Source organism: Aspergillus fischeri, genomic scaffold (genome assembly GCF_000149645.3).
Source record: "Aspergillus fischeri NRRL 181 1099437636266 genomic scaffold, whole genome shotgun sequence".
NCBI classification, from domain to species: Eukaryota; Fungi; Ascomycota; class Eurotiomycetes; order Eurotiales; family Aspergillaceae; genus Aspergillus; species Aspergillus fischeri.
In genome coordinates this window covers 2,036,803-2,057,548 of record NW_001509760.1, presented here as the reverse complement: position 1 = coordinate 2,057,548, position 20,746 = coordinate 2,036,803, and the positions used below count along the sequence as shown (strand labels likewise).

Genomic DNA, 20,746 nt, shown 5'->3' with positions numbered 1-20,746 from the left:
GTAATTGAATACTTGAGATCAACAGCAGTGAAGACATCGACATCACCATTTTTGGCTCGAAGGCGGATCCAAAAGAAGCTTAGAGCTTTAGACCCGCTTGACTCACGTGCTTATTGTACTATTCCGGACTAGGTTAGCGCCAGGCCTGCCTAAGGCCGACGCTAATCTCCGCACCGGAACAATTCTGCAGCGGCCGCCGATGAACTTTTTTTCCTTGTATTGACAAGCACTACCAAAGTGTTTCTCGACAGGAAACACTGCAACGATTTTATCGGTGTTGCTCTCCCTGTCGCCGTCAATCTTTAAGATGGTGGCAACATCATCAACTTCGCGGACAGCGTCCGTGAAGCGTGTGAAGAAAGGAACAGAGACAACGAAGTCGCATCGGTTCGAACCGTTCTCTCAGCGTGTCGCAAAATTGAAGATCGACCCGATTCATCGAGTGCGCCGTCCGAGCTTTGGCGAAGAAGGAGAAGGAGATGGAGATGAGACGTCTTCGTATTTTCGATCGGCGTTTGACCACTGGATTGAGCTGAACCTCTCGGACAATTTTTCGCAATTCGCACGAAAAGTCAACCCGCTATGTGAAAGTCTTGCCCAGATTTTATACCACGAGGACAAGATTATGGGACTACTGGTGGAATATATTGAGAAGAGGGACCAGCTTTCTATTGAACCGCTGCTAACACTGCTTGCTCAATTTGCGAGGGATCTTGGGGTCCGCTTTGAGAAACACTTTGCTGCCGCCGTGACTCTCGTGGCGTCCGTCGCGGCCACTCATCCTGATGTCGAGGTTGTCGAATGGAGCTTTACATGCCTGGCATGGATCTTTAAGTTTCTTTCTCGTCTGCTTGTCCCAGATTTGAGACAGCTTCTGGGCATCATGACACCCTACCTCGGAAAAGAACGCCAGAAGCCATTCGTCGCTAGATTTGCCGCCGAGTCAATGTCATTCCTCATTCGAAAGGCCGGACTCGTATACTACAAAAATAAGGCTCCATTACAACATGCAGTTTCGTTCTTGCTTGACGACTTGCACCAGGCGGCTGCGGATTCGAAGAATGTGGAGACGTACAAGGAAGGGCTGATGGCTATGTTCTCGGATGCGGTCAAAGGCGTCAAAGGCGGGCTACACTCGAACGCAACCGATATTCTCAACTGTCTCCTTGATAATGCTCCGAGCGGCAATAAATTGCGCAGCAGCTTAGCAGTTGAGGTTGTAAGCGGGGTACTTATTAACGTCAATCACAATACGACTGCCGACACATACGAACCAATCGTCGAGACGATTAATTCCTACATCGAAGCCAATCGCAAGAAGTCCGACAAACAACACGCAAACTTGTGCTGTCGTTTGATGTTCATCTGTGTCTGTACCCGCAAAGGGTCGCGTATAAAGAACTGGAAGCCCGTTCATCAGACTCTGTTGCTCTTGCTTCAGAAGGCCTCGGCTGCGCCTGGCGCGTATGCCGATTCGATCCCTCAACTTCTGACAACCGTGGCATACGCACTCCAGATGTCTCCTATGGACGAGATGTTACCGTTCATGCGCCCACTCATGGATGCTGTCGCAAAGGAACAGCTCTCGGCTTATTTTCTTTCGTTCTGTGCTACGTTTTCGGAATGGGGCGCGGAGAGATTTCATAGCGTTGTCCTTCCTTACTTTCAGAAGTAAGTCAGACTGCATATGTGCTGATGTTTCTACCTACTAACATCCAAGCCTTAGGTTTGTCAATTCCTCATGGCAAGAGCATGAATACGAGTTATGTTTGACTTTGCTCCGGTTGAACCAGGCAGGTTGTATCACTTCGGAACTCTCAAAGCCTGGCTATGTCACCTGCCCAACTCCCTGGAAGGCCCGCATCAAGGATATGCTGGGCAGTCGCGGGCCCAGTGCCACTGAAGTGGCTCTTCTCAATGCATATTCGAAGCTTCCCAGCGCCATATCTCTGACCACGGAACCCTCTCTTCTACCCGATATGACTCGCAGTCTTCATGATCATTTATCCCGCGTCTTGAAGGAGAGTGAACTTGACATGTCCACCTCCACAAAATTCTTCCTCGGCCAAGGTTTTAAGTCCTACGTGGATTTGGCTGCTTCTAATGAAGGTGTCGATTCGGCCCTTTGGGGTGCAATCGGCTCTGCTGCTGCAAAATACTCAAGGATTCAGCCGTTCCTCGAAGCGATCTTGACTTATGTGTCGAGTTGCTCTACGAAGCTGGATATCGGACAACCCGCCCTGGAAGATTTCGTGGACGTTCTAATTACCAACCTCGCGGGCCCTTCTCAACAAGTCAGATTGTTATCGTTAAGAATTTTGCGAGAGTTGGTACAAGCTTCAGGAGAAGACCCTGCTCCCATTTCTTTGGCCATAGAAGTCGAAGAGAGCCCGCTCAATCTGCAGACTGCACGAGTTCTGTCGATGCATGTCCGCAAGCTTGCCATCCTCTACCCGCAAGTGGCTTCTCAGCGATGGATGGCCAGGTTGATCCCCAATTTCTGCTTTGGTTTATTCTCAAAGAAATTGGCGCCGCTGTGGGAGGATTCAGCTGCTGCACTAAAGTCGATCAGCGAGCATTCAGCAGGCGAAAAAATCGTTTCGGACCTAGCCTTTCAGTGGCTTCAGGAGCGCGGCTCGACCGATACCGCGGATAAAGCGGACGACGAGGCGGAATACCATACATCTGGCGATTTCAAATGCTTCAATGCGGCTAATATTGAAGATCGTCTTGCTTCTCATTTCAATGCTTCGGTGCCACCCAGTTCAAAGCTAATGGAAGGGTTCGAGAGAGACCATGAGCTCTCTGACGTCGTTCCTGTGGCCCCTCGGACCCATGCTCTGCGTGTTCTTAATGCGGCACCTGCTCTAGCCGAGAAGAAATCGCGCCTGATTATCCCCCTGTTCCTTGCGTGGGCATTACGCGATGACGAGGATGTCGAAAGCGCCGACGATTCGTACATTCCTTGGGGATTCCATGACCGGTTGTCGTTCCTTGGGTTGCTCGGAAAGTTCGCCAATCCTCGGGTGCTGTTCAAGGCATCAGAGGTCCATGACGCCCTTCTTGGACTGCTCTGCCACGGTAATTCAGAGATTCAGAAGTCCGCGCTCAAGGCGTTATTTACCTGGAAATCACCGAACGTTATGCCGTACCAAGAAAATCTGTTGAATATTCTGGACGAGTCACGCTTCAAAGACGAACTTTCTGTCTTCGTGCATGTCGGTGGTGATGACAGCTTGATTGAAGAAGCCCATAGAGGTGAACTTCTTCCGGTGCTCTTACGCCTCTTGTATGGACGAATGATTTCGAAAGCTAGCGCAAGTGGCCAAGCTGGCCAAGTTGGACGCAGAAAGGCGATTCTGCGGACATTGTCACAGCTCCCCGATAGCGAATTCGAAATTTTCATGCGGGTATCGTTCGGTCCTCTTGCAGACGTCTCATTGTCACAGGAGGGGCAAGTCAACCAAGAAGCATTTGCTCGAGACCTGGTTAGCCCCAGGAGACAGATGGGTCTGTTAAGGATGATCGAAACAGTGTTCGACACGCTGCAAAGCCGAATGGCTCTATATGCCCAGCGATCCATGGACGCGGTCCTATACTGTTTGGTCAGAGCCTGTCGAGAGCTAGAGAAAGACCACTCCGACGTTGCTGCGGATTCTCCTGAAGGGAGACTATTGACCGTGTTCCGCAACATCCGGCATACTTGTATCCGTTGCCTTGAGCTGATCTTCGCCGTCTCTCTGGACAAAGACTGGTCTGCTTACATTCATCTCATCTTCGACGAAGTGATCAACCCTCGTCTTCAAAATTTCGCGATCGAGACGGCTCAGGGAGTTTCGGGTCTACTGCGGCTGTTCCATACCTGGGCCTCCGCCCCCAGGTCCTCTTTCTATCTTGTGCGCCACAACAATACCGTCCTGACCAGAGTCGTCGACTGTCTCAGCGTGGAATCTGCTCGCGACGAGGTCAAGGTGTACGTGATGGACGAGATTCTGGTCCCTCTTATCAGACTTGCTAGTGGGAAAGAGCTGGAAGAGAAAGAAGAAATGAGCGATTTCTCGGCAGATGAGATTCGATCCGAAGTTTTGTCCCCTTATATCGAGCATACACTCTCTCACCTTGGTCGCCTGCTGAAGCGTGGACCTTCCCGTACGGTCTTGATATCTGGAGTACAAACCATCTCCCTCTTGGCACCATGTGTCGAATCGTTCCAAGAGACCACTGAACTGGTGAGCATCACGACATATCTCCTGCGTCAGCCAGCGGATAGAGTGTCTCCCAAAACCAAGTCGGGTCTCCTGCGCATTCTCGAACACTTCTTGCCTTTGTTCAACCCTGAGGAAGATCCAAAATTATTTCAAGAGGTGTTTGAGGCAGTCTCGTCCATGTTTGATTACTTCAGAGATGATGCGAACCGTGAGGTGTTGTCCAGGGTTTTCGCGGCTTTCGTGAAACACGATACTGCATTGGATAAAGTGGCCGAGCTCTGTGCGGACCTTAACTCGATCTCTAGAAAGAAACTCGAAGTTGACTATGAGCGTCGTCTCCAAGCCTTCGCACAAATCAATGATAGTCTTTGGGAGACCCTGGATGCGAAACAGTGGCGTCCCCTCCTCTATAACATGCTATTTCATGTGAAGGATGAAGATGAACTTGCTATCAGGTCAAGTGCTTCCTTTGGACTGAAGCGGTTTATTGAGAGAGCGACCAAGGAAGACGGCGCCGGCGCCGACGAGTTTGAACCCCTGGTCAAAGAAGTCTTGTTCCCAGCTTTGCAGAGTGGAATTCGACAGAAATCAGAGCTGGTTAGGACCGAATTTGTCTCCACTCTTGGCTACTTTGTTAAGATGAATCCCACTAGGCCCAATGTGCAAGATATGCATGGGCTTCTCGTTGGTGACGACGAGGAGGCGTCGTTCTTTACGAACATTCTCCACATACAACAGCATCGCCGTCTTCGAGCTCTCCGTCGTCTTGCTAGCGAAGCAGCGAAGGGTAGTCTTCAGGCTTCGAATATCAGTACAATTTTCATTCCACTCAATGAACACTTTGTTTTTGACCAGGAGGTCGACGAAGGTGGTCACAATCTGATTGCGGAAGCCGTTGCCACTATCGGAGCTCTTGCAGAATGGCTGGACTGGAACCAATTTAGAGCCATTTTTCGGAGATACCGTGGGTACATGCAGAGCAAGTCTGAGATGGAAAAGAACATTTTGAGGCTTCTGGGCAGAATGGCGGATGCCTTGAGCAACGCAATGAGCCAAAAGACGGTGGTTCAGAAGACCGGCGACGACAGCATGGAAGGAATTGAGATTTCCGCGCCCTCCAAGTGCAACCTTGCTCGAACTATGCCGTCACCTGCTAAGGTCGCGACAGAGCTGACCACAAATTTCATTCCTTTCCTGACTGACTTCATCCATCACAAAGATGAGGCTCAGATGAGCTTGCGTCTGCCGGCTGCAGTCACTACAATCAAGCTTCTGAAGCTGTTGCCCGCGGAGGATATGGCAATCCGTCTGCCTCCTGTTCTTTTGGATGTCTGCAGCATTCTCAAAAGCCGATCTCAAGACGCGCGAGACACCGCTAGAAAGACACTTAATGAGATAGCCCTTCTGCTGGGTCCTAACTATTTCGGATACATTCTTAGGGAACTTCGCAGCACGCTCACGAAGGGTTATCAACTTCACGTTCTTTCCTTTACAGTTCACTCGATGCTCGTGGCGACAACTGATGATTTCCAGCAAGGAGACTTGGATTACTGCCTAGCGGATCTCAGTGCCGTAGTGATGGATGACACCTTTGGCGTGGTTGGCCAGGAGAAAGACGCGGAGGATTATGTGAGCAAGATGAAGGAAGTCAAGAGCAGTAAGAGTTATGATTCGATGGAACTGCTGGCGAAGAATGCGACTGTTCGAAATCTTGCGAATCTGCTGCGGCCTTTGGAGTCCTTGTTGCGTGAGAAGCTGAACTCTAGCATGGTCAAAAAACTCGACGAACTCTTGCGGAGAATTGGAGTGGGTCTGCTAAGGAACCCAGGCGCTGAAAGCCGTGACATCCTCGTATTCTGCTATGAAGTCATCAAGGAGACATATCGCGATCCGGCGGAAGTGGAGAAAGAGCCCTCCGTTTCGTTTCGTGAACAACGTTATTTGGTGAACCTCAAAGGCGCAAAGAGAGGCGACAAACGTGGAACGACCTCTTCTCATATCTACAAGCTGACTCGATTCTCGCTTGATGTGCTGCGCTCAATACTCAACAAATATGACTCCCTGCTCACGCCTACCAACCTGGCTGGCTTCATCCCCATCATCGGCGATTCGTTAATACAGGCCCACGAGGAAGTGAAGATCGCGGCTGTTCGCCTGTTGTCGACTATCATCAAGCTTCCTCTCGCAGAAATTGATGACAACGCTCACGTCTATTTCACCGAAGCAGTCAAGATCATCAAGGAGGCACCAAGTACCAACACCGAGGCTGCACAGGCGTCCTTGAAGTTAGTGTCGGCTATGCTGCGAGAGAGGAAGAGCGCTAAACTCAGAGATGGACACCTGGCGTACCTCCTCCAACGTCTGGTCTCCGACATTGAAGAGCCAGACCGCCAAGGCGTGACGTTCAACTTCATTCGCGCGGTCATGGCCAGGAAATTTGTGGTACCCGAAATCTATGAGTTGATGGACCACATTGGAGCCATGATGGTCACGAACCAAACACGTTCGGCTCGTGATCTAGCACGCGGCACCTATATTCACTTCTTGATTGAGTATCCTCAAGCCAAGAATCGATGGGCGAAGCAACTGAGTTTCCTGGCTAAGAACTTGGACTACAAGCACCAAGAAGGTCGTCAATCTGTGATGGAAGCTGTACACATGCTCTTGGCTAAGACAGGAACCGAATTGGCTCAAGACATCGTGGGCACATTCTTCTTGCCGGTGGTCATGGTCATGGCGAATGACGATGCTCCTGAGTGTAGAGAAATGGCAGGTGCGCTACTTGGCGAGCTCTTTAGTAGAGCGGACAGGGAACAGATGAAGTCCATGCTCACACCCATAAGGTCCTGGCTCGAGCAAACCGAAAACACTCTTCTGACCAGTACTGGGTTACAAGCAATGAGGGTCTTCTTCGAGGTTGAGGAGACAATGAAGGACAAAGAAGCCCGTTTTGTCATGGGGATCCTCCCCGAGATCATGCAGCCAATTCTCCAGAGCGACGAGACTGAACATTGGGAAGTGCTTTACTTCGCCTTGCAGCTCCTTACTAAGCTTTGCAAGGCCGTCCCTGCTGTGGCTCTAGCCAAAGAGCGCGGTCCGATCTGGGCTGCTGTTCGAGAGTGCCTGTTTTACCCTCATGCTTGGGTCAAGACTTGCGCCTCTAACCTTGTGGGTACATGGTTCGCAGATCTGGCCAGGACCAATGCTGCGAATGGCTATGGGTCTATTCCATTGGCTGGTTCTACAGGGCTGGCACTTGACAAGGACGCCATGCTACAGTTGATCCGCGCCAGTCTGCGCTGTCTCCGCACTCCTGGTATAAGTGAAGAACTTGCTATGCAAACCGTCCGCAACGTTATCTTCCTTGGCCGGTGTTGCGCACAGAACGGTCTTGTGTTCCCCACCAGTGGGTCTAAGGATGCCGAATTGAGCGGAAGCGAGAGTGAAGACGAAGATGGCGACGAAGAAAACGCTAACGAGCGCACGGAGCGCTCTGACAAGCCTGCCATCCAGTACATTTTCCAGCAGATCTCTTCAATTCTACGCAGAGAACTCCTCACGACTAAGGCACATTCCCTGATTCCCAAGAGCGCGTCCATTGGTCTTCTCGCAGCTCTTTGCCGCCATCTTGAAACTGATCAGATCCGGCCCTCGCTGGCCACCATCCTTCTTCCTCTTCAACACTTGACCGATCCGTCAATTCCCGCTCCTCGCTCGTCAGATGAACGCTTCCGGGAATCATACAAGGCACTGGTCGCGAACTGCCATGAAGTCCTCGACCTGCTTCAGAAGAAATTGGGCACTACGGAGTACATCACCCAGATGGCGTCTGTCCAGGACTCCATCAAGGAGCGACGTGAGGGTCGTCGAATGAAGAGACGCATTGAGGCGGTAGCAGAACCCGAGAAATACGAACGGGACAAAAAGAGACGAAACGACCGCAAGCGCGAGAAACGCAAGGAAAAAGGAATGGAACAACGGGGAAAGAGACGCGGCTGGTAGATGCCGTTGTCTGGTTTAAATTTGTTTGTCCACTGGGATATTGTTGCACTGGCTGGGCGTTTGGGGATACAAAAAGTATGATTGGATTATGAGATAGAGTACATATGGAGGTATAATGTTGTCTATTGCAAGAGCTGGGAGCAGTGTATATAAATGAGTGATATCCTATTGCAATGTGTTCTAGACTCAGCCCACACACTATGCCTATTGATGTATATCTTATCGCTCATTGCGCCTTTGCCCGCCTAAGATACCAAAAGAACTCATCGAAGAACATTAGTTGAATCTGATGTACATTAACAGGAAGTGGAGTTGATATATACAAACAGTGCTCAATGTATCTCTACCAATGTCAACACCATCTAACGCCTCTATTTTCGCATTGAGCATGCTCCGAGCACTTTCGCCTATCAACGCAGCAACTGAACGCCATCAGCCTGTGCTAAGCCGCGTAGGCATTTCCTCTGTAAAAGATTGAAACCCGGAAAAGCTCGACCAATGAATCAAGGTGTCGGTCCCTGATCCTACTTCGCCTCCGAGCCCTCACCCGCCTCCTCGCGCTTCTTTACCGTCCCATCCTCCCAGAACTCCATGTCTCCGTCAACATAACCACGAGTCAATCGCTTCCCCTCCCGCTGTAGGATATCCTCGAGGGTACTCTTCTTATCCATGAAGATATTGAGGTGATCGGCGATAACGTGGCGGTTGAGACAAGAAGGGCAGCGGATGAGGATCGTCCCGCGGTGATAGCCATGTTTAGACATACGGTGCGAAGATCGATGACCACATGGTTTGCAGGTGAATGTAATCTGATATGCGGGTTCTTGCTCGCGGCGTAACCTGTTCTGTTCTTCGTTGGCTGCGTCCTGAGCGGCGTTTGGGGTTTGATCGGTGAGGTTTGGGGGGGAGGATGATGATGAGCTGGAGTTGTTTCGGACGGCGAGTTGGGGAAATGTAGTCCTGAGGAGCCTCGAGGATGGGGTTGGTGAAGGTTGAGGAGTGTGTGAGAGAAGCTGAGAGAAATGTCGCGATTTGGGTTGTGAGAGCATTGTCCGCGAAAGCGCACAGTTGAAGGCACGGAGGCCGGATGATAGCATTCTTGCTGAGCGCATTATGAGGTATTTGATCTGAGGATATAGATGGAAGGATAGAGATGAGAGGCGGAGTAATGTTTGAGAATTGGCTCAGAAACTGAATAGCCAGATTCGTCAGATTACTTGCAAACTGAGGACTAAAAGTATGATCTCCGGCGGCGATGACGACGGTTTCTCCAATTGCGCCGGACATAGGTTCTTCCAGCTCTTTTCACTCCGCAGCAACTTTCAAGTCTGATCTTATACCATCAACACAATTCATTAATGATTATCTTGATGATGAAGAGAAAGACTTGATATTGCTGGTATTAATCATCAGAGTTTTCTCGCCCCTGCTCATTTTGCCCGCCCTTCTGCCACGACCTCACACCTCCTCGGCGTTCTACTATTCTGCCCCGCGGAAGTGCCCCAAGTCTACAATCTGGTGGATGGCAAATTGCCAATATCTCGAAGATGGCTATGAGGGCTAGGCACAAGATTCGTGCCCCACGGAGGGTATGTTATTTGTTCTCTTCATATTCTATTTGGACGTCTCTATGCTACTGTTCGTCTTTCAAAACGACGACAGCAGCTGGGATGACTGAACCTCATGAGCTTTATCTGAGACGAACAATCAGCTAATGAAAAAAGGGTCTGAGCGCGGCGAAGACTGACGATTTTGACACAATATGGGGGGTGCTGTCATCTTCTTTGAATGAAATACACACAAAGAATGCCTCCGCTCTTTCCTTCGAAGAGCTGTACCGGAACGCCTACAGAATCGTATTGATGACCCGCGGTGATGACCTCTACGAACGAGTAAAGAAGTTGGAGGAAGAATGGCTGGGAAGCGAGGTAAAGAAAACAGTGACTGCAGCAATTTCGCCGACATTACTGCTGGCGCAGGAGCCTGCAGATATGCAAGACCAAGCCAGCGAGCGAAGGGAAGCAGGAGAGAAGTTCTTGACTGTGCTCAAGGGTGCATGGGAAGATCATCAACTATGCATGGGAATGGTTACAGACGTTCTCATGTACATGGTTTGTCCATCGCTTCTCTGTGTTCGCTGGATTCGGACCTGACATCTTCTTACCATACAGGATCGAATCATCATGGCGGACTTTCGAAAGCCTTCAATATATGTTGCCTCCATGGCGTTATTTCGCGACCAAGTCCTGCGATCTCCCATTCAACCTGACACGAAAACCACAGTTGCCGATGTGCTTGAGACCACTGTGCTGTTCATGATTCAATTGGAACGATCTGGTCACGTCATTGACCGTCCCCTCATCCGGCATTGTATCTACATGCTAGAGGGTCTCTATGAAACTATCACGGAGGAGGAGTCATCAAAACTCTATCTGACCATGTTCGAACCTGCTTTCCTCGAAACAAGCAAGGTTTTCTATCGAGCTGAAGGGCAACGTCTGTTGGAAATGGCCGATGCAGCTTCCTTTTGTCGGATCGCCTCGAACCGGATTGCCGAAGAGAAAGAACGATGCCATTATACCCTCTCGCCCCTTACTGAGCCAAAAATCAAGAATGTCCTCGATCAAGAGTTAATTGCCAGGAACATCGAAGAGGTCATCAATCTTGAAGGCACGGGTGTCAGGAATTTGCTTGACAACGATCGGGTGGATATTTTGCGAGACATTTATGAACTTAGCGCTCGGGTTGACAACAAAAAGACACCTCTCACCACGGCAGTCCAGAAACGGATCAGTCAGATGGGTCGAGAGATCAATGCCTCGTCCATAGCATATGAGAAGTCGTCAATATCTGCTGGTTCGAAAGCAACGGAAAAGAGTCCCAGCGGCGAGAAGAAGCCCGCAGAAAAAGAAAAGCCTGTGAACCAGCAAACAGTGGCTGCTATCAAGTGGGTTGATGATATCCTAGCTCTCAAGAGGAAATTCGACAATATCTGGGAGAAGGCCTTCTTGTCAGACCAGGGCATGCAAAGTGCAATCACTACTAGCTTTTCGGACTTCATCAACTCAAATGCACGCAGTTCTGAGTTCCTTTCTCTCTTCTTCGACGAGAATTTGAAAAAGGGCATCAAAGGCAAGACAGAAAGTGAGGTGGATTCCCTTCTTGACAACGGCATCACTCTGCTGCGGTATATCAAGGATAAGGATTTATTCGAGACTTATTACAAGAAACATCTTTCTCGCCGTCTCCTCATGAAGCGGTCCGCCAGCATGGATGCTGAACGGCAGATGATCTCGAAGATGAAGATGGAGGTTGGAAACCAGTTCACACAGCGCTTGGAGGCCATGTTCAAGGACATGACCATCTCAGAAGATTTATCTGCCAGCTACAAAGAGCATATACGGAAGTCAGGGGACCCGGACCAGAAACGGGTTGACTTGGAAATCAACGTCCTCACCAGCACCATGTGGCCGATGGAGATCATGTCGAACCCCAAAGATGGAGAAGTCCAGCTCCCATGTATCCTTCCGAAAGAGGTCGAGAGCGTTAAACAGAGCTTTGAGCAATTCTATCTCAACAAACACAACGGCAGGAAGCTATCATGGCAACCGAGCATGGGAACCGCTGACATCCGGGCGACGTTTCAACGATCGAGTGGGAAGGTCCAACGGCATGAACTCAATGTATCCACATACGCCATGATCATACTCCTCCTTTTCAACGACGTACCTACAGGCGAGTCACTCACGTTCGAAGAGATTCAGGAGCGGACGCGCATTCCGCAGCACGACCTGATTCGAAACTTGCAATCACTGGCTGTCGCACCTAAAACGCGGGTTCTGAAGAAGGAGCCCATGAGCAAGGATGTGAAACCGGCAGACAAGTTCTTTTTCAATAACGAATTCCAGAGCCAGTTTATGAAAGTTCGCATTGGTGTCGTCAGTGGTGGTGCCAACAAGGTCGAGAATCAGGACCAGCGAAAGGAAACAGAGAACAAGATGAATGAGGAGCGAGGGGCCAGTATTGAGGCGGCAATCGTTCGCATCATGAAGTAAGCTCTTTCACGACTTTCAGTGACAATGAGACTAATTACCTTTTAGGCAACGCAAAACGCTGGTCCACTCGAGTCTTATGAGCGAGGTGCTAGGCCAGTTGTCTGCGCGATTCGTTCCAGATGTGAATATGGTCAAGAAACGGATTGAGAGTTTGATTGACCGTGAATATCTCGAGCGTGTGGCTGAGGATCCTCCGACTTACGGTTACATTGCTTGATTGCATTTGTATCCGTCCTCGCTTGAACCGTTTGGCTTTGATCTACGAGCACATGTGGCCAGACTCGTACGTACTGGTCTCTTTGGCGGACAATCCCCTCATAGTACGTTTGCATGTTATAATTTTGAACTTAGCGGTGACTGGCGAAAGGGGGTCATGGTTCATTGATATAGATATTCTTCGCTTGTTCAGCTTTTCCTCGCGTCTTAGCTCACGAATGAATGCATTTGGCCCACTACGAGGGATGATTGCGATGTTTGATATCAGCTTATCTACAAGAGCAGCTACTATTCACTAGCAGGAATGCGTCGATTTGACTTCATATACAGCCTGTCTGGGTATGTATGTACCATCTGAAAATCAACTCCTCAAAACGCCGGCAGATGCTATGTAGTGTAGTCTTCCCCCCCAAATCAGAAATGAAATCAAAGAACCTCAACCTCCCCCTTCTCCCACGCCCCCTTGATCCCCTCCCACCTGACAACCCACACATCCCCCATCCGCATCGTCGTCCCAAACAGCTCCTCGTCGATCCCATCCCCAGGCGGAATAACAACCCTCACCTCCTCCGCAAGACACCTCACCACAACCGCCTCCCGCATCTCCGGCCCCTGGACCATACTCGTCCCGCCCGCATTATCATCCAACCGCCTCAACTGCGGCGGGAACGAGTTGAGAAACGACGCCCCGTAGTGCCCCGCCAGCAGCGTCTGATGCGCATGCAGGAAGGCAGCTTCCTGCGCGGAGAGCGGGGCCGGGTCCGGGTTGTCGGTTGGGTCAGGTATGGAGTCCTCTGGTGTCTGTGTGTGGGATTGCTGCGAGGAGGGGGCTTGGGAGGCGCGGGGTGGCGCGACGAGGAGGAGGTAGTGCATGCTGTGTTTTGTGAGTTTTGCGAGGCGCTGGCGGAGAAACGAGCGGATGAGGAACTGGGTGCGGGCGAGGTCGGTCTGCAGGATTGAGAGTTTGAGGTTCAGCGTGGGGTTGTTGGTGCTCGTTGCTGTTGTGGTGTAGGGGTCTGAGGACGAGGCGGCGAGGTCTTCGATTCTTTCGATCTGTGCGTTGGTCACAAGGTCAGGACTCATGACTCATGACTCATGGCTCATGTCTTTTTGTAGGAGAGGTGGAAATGCTGACCTGCTTCCTGACTCGCTCCATCATCCGTTCCATCAATGGTGCAGGCCATGGGAGGAGCTCCGAGACGGCTCGCTCTGCGACCCAGAGACGCGTCAGGAGCTGGTGGTCTAGGGCCGCGGATTCGGGCGAGGTGTCATGGCGGTCGACGGACGCGAGAATGTCATCGATGTCCATGACAGATGTCGTACAGCATTGAGCCTTGAGAGGGAGCACAATGGCTGGTGGATGTCACTGGGAAAAGAGAGAGCGGAGATGGATTTGGAGATTGAAGACAAAGCGGAGCGGAGATTGATGCCTCAGGTTTCTTCCTTTGTTCGATTCGAGTATATCAATGCACCCATGGGATAGGATATTACAGATGTAAGATACATTTTACAATTGTTAAAAGGATGTATTGTAAGATTTTTTTCATTGATGTTCTTCCAACAAAGGAAATCGTAATCTTCAGCCTCTCGATTCTCTCCCAATTTTCTCTCCATTAGAAGTCGGATGGACCAACGGACCACGAGGCGTCTATTATGTACAGTTGCAGTGACACTCCACGAAGAAATTTGCTGATTAACAATGCAAGCAAATAGCTTCCTCATTAAGTTGTCATGCGTGGAAGATTATCGCCCTTCTGATCTGGCGAGCCGTGTAGTAATATGTACTTCGTACGGCGAGATATTGGACTCACTCCTCAGAAATTGTACAGGAACGGCGAAGGAGGGATTAAAACACTTGTAAGGGATGTAAATGAGGAAACTCAAGCTCCGAGTAAGGAAATGCCACGATGGCGAGGTATCTAGTGGATGCAAGTGGTTACCGCGCAGATGTTGGTTTCAATGAGAAGGAAATAGTCGTAGGACACATAGGAAATATTGTAAGAGAGCGGGTGGTAAGGAGTAAAGGTGACCAAAATCGGCCATAGATGAATCTGTCGAAGATACAATCTCGAGCTCGGGAAAATGCGCAGAGATGCAAGGTCAATGCTGATCGTGTCATCAAAGGTCGTGTGGGTCGGTATGTCGCAGCCGCCAGGGTTCGATATCGACGCCGCGGTCACACTCCCGGTGTGAGTCTGAAGTCCAGAAAAAAAGGGAAAAGGAAATATCAAGCGAGTGGAAGGAGCTTGTAGTAGACGGTGAGAGGATGTCCTCTGCCGCAAGGTGCTGTCAAGTGTCATTTCCCCCAATGTCCAGCTAGGTCTGGTGGTCCAACGCCGATAACGGCTGCCTGAAGGGGTCTGGATAGAATTGGAAGCCGGAGGGAGAAGGAGAAAGCAAAAAGAGATCATGCTCAAGAAAAATAAGCTGGCAAAAGAACTTTGCGCCGCGCTTGAATAACATCAAATCATCAATCCATGGCGCCAAGGGCAGCAAAAGAAAAAAGAGAAAAGAAAAAGCCAACCGGCTGGTCGTGGTAATCAGTACGACAGCATACGGCGGCCAGGACCGCGAGAGGAGGGCGTCCCCTCAAAAGGAGAGTCCAAGAAACGAGTACGTTCGCCTGGGTTATTACGGCACCTTCCAGTAGGGCTGTCTTCCATTTGAGGCGAATGTTGGCCAAAAGCGAACGTTTGTGCGCGATTCAATTTCGATCTCTGCTTGACCTTCCCGAGGCCTCGTTCGCAGGCAAATTCGTGCTCCTTGGCATTCATCTCCACGTAGTTCTGGGGGAAGCATAGCGATCGATGATCAGCAAAGAAGGCGCTGTAACCCCCGTCCAAAATGTACATATCCGGGTAAGTCAGGTGTGGATAGTGATCCACATTAACAGCGCGATCCCGGTGACGGATGTATTTGGCCATGATGGGTGCCCGATGTGCGGAGTATTCGCAGTGTAAAACCAATGCAGTCCGAGGCTTTGGGTCCGCAAAAAGTTGAGCGGCCAGGTACTCCTTGTCGTTGTAGTTGACCGCTCCGTTGATGTGGCCGCCCTCGTATTCATATTCAAATCGGCAATCGACGACCATAATGTGGTCGAATCGATCGTTGTACTTCCCATCCATGAGATCCACAAGGATTGTCTTGTCGATGCGAGGCAATGTATCAGCCGAGTCCTCAGGGATGAAGTGAGGTAGCTGCAGGCTGGGTGTGGTATCGACATCTGTGATCGATTGAAGTGGTGCATTTGTAGTATAATTGGCCTCTTTTTCGGCAATCACATCCTCGGGGTGCTCAAACATGCTCAGTGACCGTCTGCATTGTTTCCGAGGGCGCATCAGGGGGTGCGAGCTCTTGCGAATCGACGCAGCGGAGGGGGATCCGTTTCCACGGGCATGGCTCCCATTGCTGCCACTGCCGAGCGGTGGTCTAAGGCGAGGGTTGTTCAGGAGAGTGCTGGAATTGTTCCGTACAATCGGCCTTTCTCTCTGCGGCGATTCCCCAAACATATCCTCCAAAGAAGTTGAAGCGCTCAACGACGTCTTGGCCCCTCGGGTCTGGAACTTGAACGGCGGTGCTTGACTTTCCGGTGCTGGTTTGGCCATGCCGAGCTGGAAGGACTGGGCCTTGGTTCTCGCGAGACTGGGCCTCAAGAAACTCGGACGCTTTCTCCTACACGCACGCAATGTAATTAGACATGCACAATGGTTGACTCCAATCTCCAGCGTATAGACTTCATTCTCTTACTCTTGTTTGTCCTCCTTTGGGCCCATCAACGGAGATTCTTGAAGCGGACTGGGAGCAGCCGACATCATGGGCGAATCGATTGGAGAACCTCCTGGTGTAGGTGGGTTCAATTCAATTTCCGTTGTGACAATGAACGGCGGCTTGTGAGGCAAGGGAGACATCTCCATGGTCTCCATGATGGGAGCCGGTGAGGAAGATGGAAGAGGAGGAGTGGTCATCGCGTCTTCTATATAACAGCATGAGCAAAGACTGGGACTCGAACGAGTGTGTCCTCGGTAGTAATATCATCTCTTACCACGTCCGCTGCCATGTCCGAATAGATTGGAGGAGAACAAAGACCGTCGGGGCGTAGCCAACTGCGGACTATTTTTGGTCAGCACACACACCCTTTGTCTTGCACGAGTCAAAGAAAGTCATGAAGCATGACAAAGAAAACAGAATAAACAGCGAAGGGCATCTGCCAACCTCTGGTCAATGTGAAAATTCTGGGACAGGTCCGCTGCCAGACTAGCCGTTGGAGACGATCCCCGAACCGGCTTCATGCCAAAATAATCGCCGGAGGCTTTCTTCATGGACAAGTCCTTGAAGTTGAAACTGTTCGGACCAAGCCCGGACCTTGGACCAAAGGTTGGGTACGATGTGGGAGCATCCGAACGAAAGCAGTGTCCGAACATCACGGACGGGGGCTGCATGGCAGCCAGCGGAGATGAATGTTCCATTGTTCGCTAGGAACAAATGTTGCCTTCCCTCCTAGATCTGCAAGGTAGTATCGACCGAAGTAGAAAAGCGGACGCAAGGGGATCTCCTCGGCAAACGACAGCTCCTGCTGCAGACTATTCTACCTGGCATATACTACAACGGCAAGATGAAGTATGGTCAAACGCCTTGTAACCCGGTCTTCGACTCTCTGTTCTTTTTCCTCAATTGCGTGTCCTGCTCGAATTCCAGACCTCACAAATCGTGGAAAACGCCTTTCTAAATCCCACGAATCCACCGGCCTGGACCGGAACTTTTTCCCTGCGCTGCGAAGGCCGAGTGTTCAGAGGGACATGGTTGCGTAGATAGGTTAGGGCAGTAGGACCAATCAGGGTATCTTTGAAGACGGTATAGGATGAAGGAGGACTCGAGGACGGGAAGAAGGACTGCAATGATCAACACGGCATTGGTTAGCAAAACCACTCCCTATAAGCAGCAAACCAGCAAGCTGAAAGCGAGGGTAGTTCTGGTACGCTAAGTAGGCCGGGGGGGCAAAGTTACCGATGAGGAAACGAGAACCGTAAGCGGGATGGAGGCCGAGAGAGGATCACAGGCGTAGTGACCATGGGAAAAGAGAAGACGGCGAGGTCTTAAACTCGAAGAGAAAGACGACGACTTGTAGAAAAGGAGGAGGAGAAGGAGAAGAAAAAGGAAGTGTGACCTGGAAAAAGGTGAAGCTGAAGGGATGTCCTGTTGCAATGGCAACGAAAAAGTGGGGAGGGATCTCCAGATGCTCAAGAAAGAGCTTAAGCGACGACGCAGCGCTAGATAGATGAATACCACCTCCGAACCGTACCTAGGTATGTGTTCGGTCTGTACAGAGGACAGACAGACGAAGAGAGAGTCTGCAAGGTCTACTTTTCAAAATAATTGACCACGAAAGGATCTTATAAAATCAAGATCTAGGAAACCAGTATATCAACTTGTGAGGTTAATCTCCAATATAGTCAGTCCTTCTCGGAGGATAACCCTTGGCTACAACTAACTTGCACCTAGTTACGTAGGTAGGGAGTCGTAGTAAGTAGTAGGTAGCAAGGCAGAGAGGTACCTAGAGAGTACCTATGACGAGAGGCAGTTTACCTTCGCTGGGTAGGTACCATACAGGTTACAGCCTGTATGGACTACTCCATAGTCCATACGTAAGTAGGTACCCGTACAGACAGTACAGTATGGGACAGACAGGTACCTGTACCTGTCTGTACTTCATCCCCCACTGTAGCTGTAGGTAATTAGTCTAGGTACCAAGTACCTAGTACCTAGATAGTTAGTGCATCTGTACTCAGCCAGTAGCCAGCGTCTGGGGCCTCGTTGCCGGGACTCCCTTGCCGCCATTATCAGCGCTACCGGCTGCTCAGCAACCCTTCGCCTATCAGCGTCGTTGCTGCACCGCCCGCTTTGTCTCTACCAATCTGGGCTGGCTGGACGAAGTATCAAGTATGGGTCGTGCAGTGTCTCACGGGTTACAGAAGGAATTAGTCTTTCTCTACGTTTTCCTTATCCATTCTTTGTGGTTTCCTTGGACGGGGCGTGATGAAGATTTCTTTGGGTCGGCGTCCTGGTCTGGTACGGAGCCATAATGGAGCCTGAGAAAAGCCTTAGGTCTCCATTTCATATTTACGTTGACAGCTGTGGTTTGGGAGCAAAAGGCCGACAGGTGTCAGCGAGTCTCGAATAAAATTGATAGTCGGTAAGAAGTCGGGCTGGACAGTATTACGATGCAATAAGCAAAGTAATAGCTGAGACGCTAGATATCACCCGCTGTAGACCCCATCGAAGGAGGCTCAACTTTTCGGAGTAGAGAGGTTCAGCCGCGCTGATTAGTCGTGGCTGTGGATTGTAGATTTCCATTCAAGACTTTGACGACGACTAATACTACAGTAACTACCTACTTTGGGGTTTTTTTCATACCCTGCTGTATGCTAGGATAAAGCCAAGCAGCATACTTTTTACCCTCTTTGCAGTGTTTCAATGTTTGAGTCTTTGGAGACCCTTGAAAGAAACCCTAAAAAGAAAAGTCGATACGGAGGCGTGGGAAAAAGAACACGGCACAATCGGGAACAGACTATGAAAAAGCAACCCATGATTGATTGACTCGGCCGATCTTTCGCCCTCTTTTAGTCTCTTTTTCGTCTAATTCGAGTTTCATACTGCTCCAAAAAAAAAAAAAAAAAAAAAGGTAAGATCGAAACTAATAAAATCTCCACCCGCTCCACTCAGTCGGGAAAAAGAGCTTATGCGGATCACATGAGTTTGTCCAGTTTGTTCGTCTAAATAAAGGATAATAGGTAATAGGTATGTACTGTGGGCGGAGAAATATGGTAGCAAAGGGGATGGAAGAATGGGACTCCCTTAAGGACGAGTAGCCCGACAGTCGGTCCAGAAGGGTGTTAGCTACATTTCAGAGACGCAGGGGAAGGTGACACAAGACATAACTCCAAACCCGTTTGTAAAACAAGTTTCTCTGCCTTGTGCCTGAGGCATCTCCAGTGAGGTATGACATCTCCATCTGGATTCTGGATCTGCCACCAACTTCTCCGGCATCTGTGTTGGGCCACTATGAGGTCTGATGGTCAGTCTTCTGTAATGTGTCCATCCTTGATTACAGTCTTACACTTGCTTCTTGACTGAGATCATTATTCTTGTTTTGATATCGCCCCTCTGATCAAAGTCCCGCAATTCTGCTAGTGCGAGTGAGCGACCCTCCGCAAGCTAGCAGCAGACCAAGCGGTTTTCCGTCATAGTCCCTCCTCCTGAGTATTCCTTGTCGCGTTCGCAACTCTCCCCCGCTTTGGATATCCTTTGTATGCCCTTACTTGTGTGCAGACATTCCTCGATCCTTGACTAGGGGTTTCTTCCGCACACCATCCCTTCCGACGGTTTCAAGGGCATTCTGTTATTGGTCGGCCCCCGTGCTGCAGTCTTCACAGTGCTTTTATGAACCTGGTACTCCGTTTATTCAATCAAGTCAACTTTCATCAATTACCTGGGATTCACAGGGGTTGAGAAGATTTCTCCGGGATTCATCGATGTGCTGCGGGGGTTGTCCGCCTCGCAGGTGCTCCCCACGGTGACGATCAATGAACGCCAACAGCCTCACTGAGAGTCTGAGACACTAATAATAATACACTGACGCTAAGCCTATGTCTATCTACTGTATCCACTAAGCTACCTTCTCGGGCCTTTACGTGACCATGACGAAGGCCAATAAAGCTATGGAGTCATGGGCTCGATGATCAGTATTGTTTCTGGCGTTTAGACGGCAATAACAAGGCTGTTAAGGACATTGAGTACTTTGCTCATTGTGCCCCAGAATAATGCCTAGCTTGGCACCTGAACCTTACCAAGTAGGAATCTGACCGAACTATCGCGCCCTCGGACGAGGTCAGTCTTGTTTTAACCGTCTGCGTTAGGTCGGACAAAAGCGTTGGCTCGATTCAACAATCCCCACGGGTTGAATGACACCTTCTCCCCAGCTTTTGATCTGAATGCGCCTGTTGTCTGTGAACCAGGCAAAGTGCGATTGCTATTGACGTCGGTCGCTATCTTATCCAACGACCGGAAGAGACTCCTCAATCTTGAGACACGGCTTATCCTTTCTGTTTCAGTGACAATCCTCATCGCACTAGTCTGATGGTGGCTTGGAGGATCTAAGCTGAAAGTCTGATTAATGGCCATGGTACGAATGCGGCTGATGTTCTGCGTCATGACGAGATCCTGGGCTATCTGTATCATCTGACAAGGTGCACGAACATTGAGAACAAT

The 20,746-nt window shown here is 50.1% G+C and overlaps 5 protein-coding genes across 5 annotated transcripts, besides 2 other annotated features; 2 read left to right on the top strand and 3 right to left on the bottom strand.

Annotated features, from left to right (window-relative positions):
• Positions 1 to 307: 307 nt before the first annotated feature.
• Positions 308 to 8,210, top strand: NFIA_053890 (putative HEAT repeat protein (DRIM); the record flags this gene model as incomplete). The annotated part of the gene is made up of 2 exons (XM_001257939.1): positions 308 to 1,671; positions 1,727 to 8,210. The coding sequence occupies 2 exons, from the start codon at positions 308 to 310 to the stop codon at positions 8,208 to 8,210; spliced, it is 7,848 nt and encodes a 2,615-aa protein (XP_001257940.1).
• Positions 8,211 to 8,734: 524 nt separating this feature from the next.
• NFIA_053880 (DNL-type zinc finger protein) lies at positions 8,735 to 9,322 on the bottom strand (the record flags this gene model as incomplete). The annotated part of the gene is made up of 1 exon (XM_001257938.1): positions 8,735 to 9,322. The coding sequence occupies one exon, from the start codon at positions 9,320 to 9,322 to the stop codon at positions 8,735 to 8,737; it is 588 nt and encodes a 195-aa protein (XP_001257939.1).
• Positions 9,323 to 9,757: 435 nt separating this feature from the next.
• Positions 9,758 to 12,482, top strand: NFIA_053870 (cullin family protein; the record flags this gene model as incomplete). The annotated part of the gene is made up of 4 exons (XM_001257937.1): positions 9,758 to 9,799; positions 9,935 to 10,321; positions 10,382 to 12,261; positions 12,311 to 12,482. The coding sequence occupies 4 exons, from the start codon at positions 9,758 to 9,760 to the stop codon at positions 12,480 to 12,482; spliced, it is 2,481 nt and encodes an 826-aa protein (XP_001257938.1).
• Positions 12,483 to 12,907: 425 nt separating this feature from the next.
• Positions 12,908 to 13,790, bottom strand: sld5 (putative GINS DNA replication complex subunit Sld5; the record flags this gene model as incomplete). The annotated part of the gene is made up of 2 exons (XM_001257936.1): positions 12,908 to 13,534; positions 13,617 to 13,790. The coding sequence occupies 2 exons, from the start codon at positions 13,788 to 13,790 to the stop codon at positions 12,908 to 12,910; spliced, it is 801 nt and encodes a 266-aa protein (XP_001257937.1).
• Positions 13,791 to 15,021: 1,231 nt separating this feature from the next.
• nimT (putative tyrosine protein phosphatase MIH1) lies at positions 15,022 to 16,404 on the bottom strand (the record flags this gene model as incomplete). Its single annotated transcript, XM_001257935.1, has 2 exons — positions 15,022 to 16,153; positions 16,229 to 16,404. 2 exons carry the CDS (start codon positions 16,402 to 16,404, stop codon positions 15,022 to 15,024), a joined length of 1,308 nt encoding a protein of 435 aa, XP_001257936.1.
• Positions 16,405 to 17,605: 1,201 nt separating this feature from the next.
• Positions 17,606 to 17,637: a microsatellite.
• A 1,501-nt stretch (positions 17,638 to 19,138) lies between these two features.
• Positions 19,139 to 19,159: a microsatellite.
• Between the last annotated feature and the right edge of the window lie 1,587 nt (positions 19,160 to 20,746).